At 40.9% G+C, this 8,854-nt stretch overlaps 1 protein-coding gene across 1 annotated transcript; it reads right to left on the bottom strand.

Annotated features, from left to right (window-relative positions):
- Window positions 1–1,386: 1,386 nt before the first annotated feature.
- Window positions 1,387–2,959, bottom strand: LOC132659027 (zinc finger protein 280B-like; the record flags this gene model as incomplete). The annotated part of the gene is given in 2 exon segments (XM_060408531.1): window positions 1,387–2,361; window positions 2,363–2,959. Coding segments are annotated over 2 exon segments (1,572 nt in total), but the record flags the coding sequence as incomplete, so codon positions are not given.
- Window positions 2,960–8,854: the final 5,895 nt, after the last annotated feature.

Below are 8,854 nucleotides of genomic sequence, written 5' to 3'. Positions count from 1 at the left end.
ATGACCTGATAATTACTGAAATACATGAGACAATTCTTGCACATCAGACTGTGTCAAGAAAGACGGAAACTCAATTAGTTTGATACAATGGGAAATTACACACGCAAAGAATTAGCTGTTAACTGTACTACATTTGTGTGCAAGGCAAGATAAGATACAGAACCGAAATCTTCACATGGTCAACTCGGGTAAGACACATGTAACTGGAAAATGGAAGCAAGAGTTCCAAAAAGGCTTTAATCACCCTGGACTATTTTTATCCACTATATTTACGATTCTTGGACAACTCCACTGTAGCTTAAGGGTAAGAGAACTCAATTTAGCCCAATTCAAAAGCTGAACAGATTTCCTCTGTTTGATCCTTTTCAGCTACAACTATGGGTCCAGCGCAAATCAAAGTGGACGTCAAGGCTCTTTTTCCTTTGGGAATTGTAACTTGCTTTGCTACTGTGTCTGACACAGATATGCCGACTTCACTGTGACTACAGGCCAGCCAAATGGGAAAGGGGACAGAATGAATCAAATTCCCCTTTTGATCACTCAACAGGAGGTCCACAGGCACCAGGTCTCATTAACTATCTCTGCTTCTCCAACTGCAGTCAGTGCTACACAGGGCCTGCTTCATGCTTGCCAGGGTCTCTCACCAAACACAGGCATTTTAACGGCTGGCTTCCTTGAGATGTCCCTGGGCTAGGTAAAAGCACTCTGAGACAGTGTTCCTTCTCCCTTGGCTCTGTGCCTGCAGTGAATGTATGCCTCTTCCTCAGCTGGGACACGAAGGCACAGCTCTTCACTGATTAAAACCCGTGTCTGGTCCAAACTCACATCGTAGCTTCTCCATCAACCTCCACTGCACGCTTTCAGAGCCAGGTTATCTTAGATCTGCCCAAGAGGCACTTCAGAGAGTGACATTCAAATCTGGCTATATAGCTGATACTGAGATCTGCAAGGCATGAAAACACTTCAAAATTACGTTGCTAAAACACTCTACAGATTATATGTATAGGAGAGCTTTCGAACTTACAAGTAACATCAAATACCAAAATAGGTTCTTACTTTTCCTTTCTCCACTTCTCTCATTCTCTCTCTCTCACACACACATGCACACATCCTTTTTACATGTTAAGACAATTACACGAAAAACAGATCATAGATTTTTAAATAGCAGCTCAATATGAAGATCAAACAAAACTGTACTTCCTCTATTTAAAACAAAATCACATAAATTACCCATCGGTTTCCCTATATTTGATATTATTGAATAATGCTATAAGTTGATCTTTTTGTTTTTAATGGGATTTTTAACTTTGACTGAAATACTTGCTTCAGACTTACTGAAGGCAGAATTAACTATTATTTTTCTTTTTTTGGCCTCCTCCTTTTAGATTTGGGGGGTGATGATTCAAAATCAGATGTGTTCACAGTAACGGATGCAACTTCCACCAATCCTGGCTGAAGGGGTTCCAGTGATACTTGAATAACAATTTTTGTTTCAGGAGACAATCCTTCTAGCTGCTTAGGCTTCTTAAACATTTGATGACACTGGGTCTTGTGCTCCCTCTCCTCTTTCGAAGTTAAAAACTGTAGCCGACATTTGGAACACTGGTGAAAACTCTTTTCCAAGTGCCCTCGATGATGACGTCTGTATGCTGTTGCAGTTTGAAAAATTTTGAGACAAAACGGACAAAGTAAATTCTTGGTGTTACCATGGTATGCTCTGAAATGTGCATCCACATCTGCAAAAAATGATGATCTGTAACTGCAAACCTGGCATACATAGGGCATTTCACCAGGCTTATGATTGTCTTTCATGTGCTCTAAGAGAACCTGATCTGTCTCAAAGGACAACTCACAGATGTGACAGACTGCGGAGGGCTCCTGGGCTGTGTGGACACTTTCAATGTGACACTGCAGCTGGAAGGGAGTAGGAAACTGGCGGAGGCAGTGCTGGCAGGTGGTGTGGGTTTTCCAGCTGTCACCTCTCTGCCTCTCAAGTTCCAAATGGTGCTTCATGTGATTCATAAACTTGACATTATTTAGAATTTTCAAGCAGCTGAGGCATTTAAACGCGGTGTGGGTCTTCTCTTCTGGCTGCCCAACTCCTCCATGCTCGCCATAGTAGAAGTCACGAAATAACACAATCAGATTTCCTTCTGTGGGATCACCAATTTTGTTTGGACTTGCCAAACTTGGAAAATCAGTTTTTGTCTGTCCACTTTCCCCTAAAGGTCTTACAGGCTTGCAATGAACACTGTCCTTTGGAAAAGGTGTTGGACAAGGTTCTCCATTCTGAACATGGCTTAGTGAGGTATGGACACGGTCTGGTGTGCTTTGCTGAGTGGTCTCTGTATGAAAAAAAAAGTGACGGGGAGAAACCTAAAGAATGTTCCCCGACAATGCCATCACTGAGTTTAGGCCTTCTGGGATTTCTGCGATTTGTTTCACAAGGGGAAACTCGCTTTGATACATGAGGACTTTTATTCATATCTCCTGCAGAAACTGCTGTTTCTACTGGATGCTGCAATGAACTTGTGAAGGTAATCAAAGAAGAACATAACTCCTTCGAAAAGCCATCAGGCACTATTTGTGGTGAAAGATTTTTATAATCAGCTTGAGACGGAGGTTCAATAATAATAGGACTACCTGTTGATCTTGAGTCAGAGTCAGACACTGGCAAGACAGTCTTTGCTTCTGATGTAGGAGTCACATGACTAACAGGCTGTAATCTGTGAGCGTTACCTCTCCTGAAGTGACCACACCTTTTTCTCCTTGAATAAGAACCTGGGGTATCTCTGTTCAGTATGTTTGAAACGACTGGTTTTGAAGCTGAGCTCATCCCAACAAAGATCACGTCAGCATCTTCATTTCCATGTTCCACTCCAACCAAGATCACTTCATCATCATCATCATCTACTTCTTTGGTCTCTCCCTCCCTTTTCCGTACTTCTGGCTCTTGTTCTTCTTCACGTAACATACGTGGGAGTTCCATATTTTTAATACTTTCTTATTCTTAGAGGGTGCGGTCACAAGTCCCAGTGCTTCCTTTATACAAACTGCCACCTAAGTATAAACATACTACAGATTAGTTAAGTACAGAAAAATGGGCTATTTGATTATCTCCAAAACTCTAGAGTACTTATACACACCCTTATCTTACAGACAAAGACACTGAGCGTCAACCAGACTCAATGACAGCTGAAAAAACTACGACTACAAGTCTCCATGGCTCTAGAATCATAGCTTTGTCGCATGTTCACTTTAACCTCTTCTACTTAAAAAAATAAAGAGGGGGAAAAAAAAACAAAACACCACACTGATCATTACGTGAAATCAAATGTAAAGGAGAGTATTTTTACAAAAGCATTGTTCTACAGCGTTTCGAAGCATGGACTTTGGAGTCATAGGAGATTAAGTTGGAATTCTAACTTAACCACACACCAGTTGCCTCTTCTTGGGCAAATTTGTAAGTTTTAAATGTGTTTCTGTATCTTAAAGACAAACATGCTTATTTCTTAGACTTAAGGTTAACAGCTTTTTTAAAAGGCATCAGCTATTCAATGGCATCTTGTTTTGTAGTAAAAATGGAAGAAAATGGATCTTAAATGCACATTACAACTGATCCATAAATTCTAATTTCATAAATGTTAACAAACAAAATAGGTAGCAAATTCAAAGTATAATCTATATATTCCTAGTTAACAAACAGCATAATTCAATGTCAAGCACTTAATTCAGGCCTAGGAAACTGAGAATGAGCTCTCTGATAATCTCACCCCAATTCCACACAGATATATCCTAAATTTCTCCCTCTAATCCTGGCTAAACTTCAATCCAACAATGCTTCATCTTTATGCCACACGTCTCTTCCCCACATAGCAGGCCAAATGATGCCAGTCTTTCTCTCATACCAATATCAGACAGAGACATCACACACACACACACACACACACACACAAACACACACAGACCTGATATCCCTTATGGATACAGGTGAAAGAGTCCTCAACAAAATACTGGCAAACAAAATCCAACAGCATATAAAAAAGACTGTACACTATGATCACATGCAATTTAGGGAGGTATGCAAAGTTGGTTCATTATAGGAAAGTCAATCAACATTATGCCATTTTAAAACAATAAAACAAATAACACATCTGCCTGAAGAAAAGGCATTTCCCTGAATCTAGCACCTTTTCATAACCGGGGTTAAAAGAACACTTAATAATTAAGAACAGAAGAGAATTTTCTCAATCAAAGGGCACCTGTAAAATGACCCACAGCTAACATCATACTTAAGAATGAAAAACTGAAAGCTTTCCCTCTAAGACTGGGAACAACACAAGGAAGTCTATTACACACTTTGGCTCAACATTATACTGGCAGTTGTATAACCAGAGCAATCAGGTAACAAAAGAGAATTGTTGCTGTAGTTTCAAAAAAAAAAAAAAAAAAAACGAAAAAACAAAAAACAATAAAAAACAAAAAAACAGCCTTCAGAATGGAAAGGAAGAAGTCAAAGTATATTAGACATAAGATAATTTAGTATAGAAAATGTTGAAGAAACACAAGTATTAGAATTAATATAAAGCTTGCAGAATAGAAGACAAATATTTTAAAAGTCAACCACATTTTATACAGTAGCAACAAATGTTGTTAAGTAAATACTTGAATCTACACTAGCATTCAAAAGAATACTTAGGAAGTCAGAAAGAGAAAGACAATATATTCTTTTGAATGGCTGAGTAATACTCCACTGGGTATATGTACCACAGCTTTCTGATCCATTTATCTGTTAATGGACATCTAGGTTGTTCCATGTCCTGGCTATTATAAACAGTGTTCTCCATAGTGGCTGTACTAGATTGCATTCCCACCAACAGTGTAAGAGGGTTCCCTTTTCTCCACACCCTCTCCAGCATTATTGCTTGCAGACTTTATAGGAATCAATTCTAATGAGATGGATGAAACTGGAGCCGATTATACACAGTGAAGTGAGCCAGAAAAAAAACACCAACACAGTATACTAACACATATATATGGAATTTAGAAAGATGGTAATGATAACCCTGTATGAGAGACAGCAGAAGAGACACAGATGTATAGAACAGATTTTTGGACTCTGAGGGAGCGGGAGAGGGTGGGATAATATGGGAGAATGGCACTGAAATATGTACACTATTATGTAAGATAGTCTCCAGTCTATGTTCGATGCAGGATACAGGATGCTTGGCGCTGGTGCACAGGGATGATCCAGAGAGATGATATGGGGTGGGCAGTGGGAGGGGGGTGAGGATTGGGAACTCATGTACACCTGTGGGGGATTCATGTCAATGTATGGCAAAACCAACACAGTGTTGTAAAATAAAACATAGTAAAAATAAAAATTAAAAAAAAGAGAGAGAAAGACAATTATCGTATGGTATCACTTACATGGACTCTAAAAATATGCCACAAATAAGCTGATCTATGAAAGAGAAACAGACTCACAGACATAGAGAGCAGACTATGTGATTCCCAAGAGGGAAAGGTACGGCAGGCACAGATTGGGAGCTGGTGATTAGCAGATGCAAAGCATAATATATACAATAGACAAACAAGAGCGTACTGTATAGCACAAGGAACTATATTCATAATTTGAGATAAACAATCATGGAAAAGGGTATGAAAGAAATTGTGTGTGCATATGTGTGTGTTTACATATGAAGGAAAGGAAAGGGCAACTGTTGGCAAGCACGTACAGAAACTGGATCCTTGTGTGTTACGGATAGATTTTAAAATGGTGCAACTGCTACCGAAAACAGTTTAAAGGCTCCTCGAAAAATTAAAGAACTAGGGCTGACACATGATTCAGCAATTCCACTTCAGGATATAAATTCAAAAGAATTTAACATGGGGTCTTGGGATATCTGCAGAGCCGTGCTCACAGCAGCACGAAGCACAACAACTAAGAGGTGGAAGCATCGAAATGTCCATCAAATGTGATATATACACACAATGAAATATTATTTAGCCATATAGAGAAAATTCTGTCACATGCTACAGCATGCATGATCATTTCAGACATCAAGCCAAATGCAATAAGCCAGTCGTACAAAAAGACAAATACTGTAAGTTTCTACTTGCATGAAATAGCTAACACAGTCAAGCAATAGAAAGGAAACAAAAAAGAATGATGGAGTCCATGGTCTAGGTCAACGGGCAAGAAAAGAGGAGTTGCTGTTTGTTTAATGGGACAAGTGATGGGTACAGAGTTTCGATTTTGCAAGCTGTAAATGTGTAGAGATCTGCTTCATAACAATGTGATAAGGAATTCCCTGGTAGTTCAGAGGTTAGGACTCCACAGTGTCCTATCAGGGGCCTGGGAACTGTCATTCAAGCTGCACAACACAGCTAAAACAATGACAACAACAACAAATCAACACTGTGACTATGTGTGTGTATATGTCTTAGTCACTCAGTTGTGCCCAACTTTGCATCCCCATGGACTAAAGTTCACCACGTTCCCTTCTCCATCAGATTTGCAGTGGGTTGCCATTTCTTTCTCCAAAAGGCTGATGAAAGTGTGCAAAATACTTAGCATGCAAAAATGGTTAAAATGGTAAAAATTTAAGTTAGAGGTTTTCTACAACAATTAAAAACAGAAAAGCATTTAACAACCAGGAAAAGAATTTGAATAGACATTTCCGACTCTTTGCAATCCCATGGACTGTAGCCTACCAGGCTCCTCCGTTCATGGGTTTTCCAGGCAAGAGTGCTGGAGTGGATTACCATTTCCTTCTCAAGGCGATCTTCCCCACCCAGGAATTGATGCCAGGTCTCCTACCTTGCAGGCAGACATTTGAATATTTGAAATTCACCTGTGGCCTTGACAAGAGTGGCTTTATAGGAAAATGAGAGAACTCGAGATAACAAAAGTCTAGGAACAACTCTGCAGAGGTCTGTAACAAGCAAATATGAAATAAAAGCAGCAGAAGCAGGATGTGTCACCAAAAGATGGATTTGTAACGACAGGTCACATTATAGTCAGTCAGTTTGCTGATGGGAACCATCCAGAGAAACAGAAACCTTAATCCAGGCAAAGAGGAGACTTGCTAGAACTTCAAGAAATGAGTAGGTCTAGAACTGAGTAGATCAAAATTGAGTACATCAGGCCAGAGAGCACACAAGCTGGAGAAGGCAATGGAAACCCAAACCAGTACTCTTGCCTGCAATATCCCACAGACGGAGGAGCCTGGTAGGCCGCAGTCCATGGGGTTTCGAAGGGTCGGACACGACTGAGCGACTTCACTCTCATGCACTGGAGAAGGAAATGGCAACCCACTCCAGCGTTCTTGCCTGGAGAATCCCAGATAAGGGAGAGCCTTGTGTGTGGCTGTCCATGAGACTGCAGAGTAGGACACGACTGAAGTGGCTTAGCAGCAGTAGCAGCACACAAGAAGGGTACACAAGCCAAATAATTTGCTTACATTGACAGAGCTGAGATCATATAAAAAAAAGGCTGGCATAGTGGATTAATGGGTATGGTAACCAGCCTTCAAGTGAATTCAATCTCCTAATATTCCCACCCCTGTGTAGTTCTCTCTCAATCTATCACAGGGTAGACCTGTGAGACTAAGCAAATACACAAGTGCAGATGTGTAACATCTCAAAAAAGTCTCTGCACTTTATCATGGGTGCAAGCGCTTTCCTGAATCACTCATTCTGAGAAAAGACAGCAGCCTCCACAAGAGAAGCCCCTTGGAGAGGCCCACAGAAGGAGGAACTGAGGCTTCAAGAGTACAGACAAGTGAGAGAGCTTAGATTCAACAAGCTAAGTCTTCAGAGGTTGCCAAGCCAGACAAAAGCTTGACTACTAACTACCTCAGGAGAGATCCTAGGCCAAGAGATAACAAGTGGTAAGTTCTTTCAAACTATTCCATTTTGAGATCATAGGTACAACACAAACAGTTCAAGTTTTAATACCATTCACATCATACTTACACACAGAACAGTTCTCCTATAAATATAGCAAAAATCAAAACACACACACACACAGACACACACACACACTCACCCAATCCAAAGCACCGAAACACAGGAGTTGCCTAGCAGCCCAGTGGTTTGGTTAGGACTCAGCCCTCTCACTGCCAGGATCCTGTGTTCGATCCCTGGCTGGGGAACTAATGTCCTATGAAGCCACATGTTGTGACCAAAACAAAACATGCTGTGAAGTCAAAGCTGTACCAGCAAGATAAGTATACAACACAGCTGTAGGCACAAGTGGCTGGCCATAGAGCTTCCTATGGTCTTGTTTACTCGCATGAAATGAACTCAGATGGTGCCTCACCCCCATCCAGTGGAGCTGACTTACTTAATGAAGAAAAGCCCTTAAGGGTACAGAAATGAGAAAGCAATCTCACGTGAACATGTTAAATCACAGGATATTTTCTCTGAATGTACCACTGGATTCATTCATTCATTTGGCCATGCTGTTTGGCTTGTGGGGTCCCAGTACCCTGACCAGAGATTGAATCCAGACCACTGTAGTGAAAGCCCAGAATCCTAATCAGCAGGCAACCAGGGAACCCCCACACCTGCATTGCTTTGCTTTGCCAGCTAAAACCTTAGGATATGGGCATTGCCCCATTTTAGCCTCACCAAGTGGTAGGAGTCAGCTCTACACAGCTTAAGACCCATGGTATTCTTACTTTTTTTCTTTCAAGAAGGCAGGCGAAAGCAAGTCACCATGCCTGTTTTTACGCTTGCCACTCAGAAAGCTGCAAACCTGAAACCATGATGGCCCTGAAGTCAGCACCCGCAATCAGGGTCACGTAATCCCCAATCAGGAATACTCTCTCTCAACAGCAACGTGTCA

The sequence above is a fragment of the Ovis aries genome, chromosome Y (assembly GCF_016772045.2).
Source record: "Ovis aries strain OAR_USU_Benz2616 breed Rambouillet chromosome Y, ARS-UI_Ramb_v3.0, whole genome shotgun sequence".
Taxonomy (NCBI): domain Eukaryota; kingdom Metazoa; phylum Chordata; class Mammalia; order Artiodactyla; family Bovidae; genus Ovis; species Ovis aries.
Note: the sequence above shows the minus strand (reverse complement) of the source record. Positions and strands in the feature narration are given on the sequence as shown.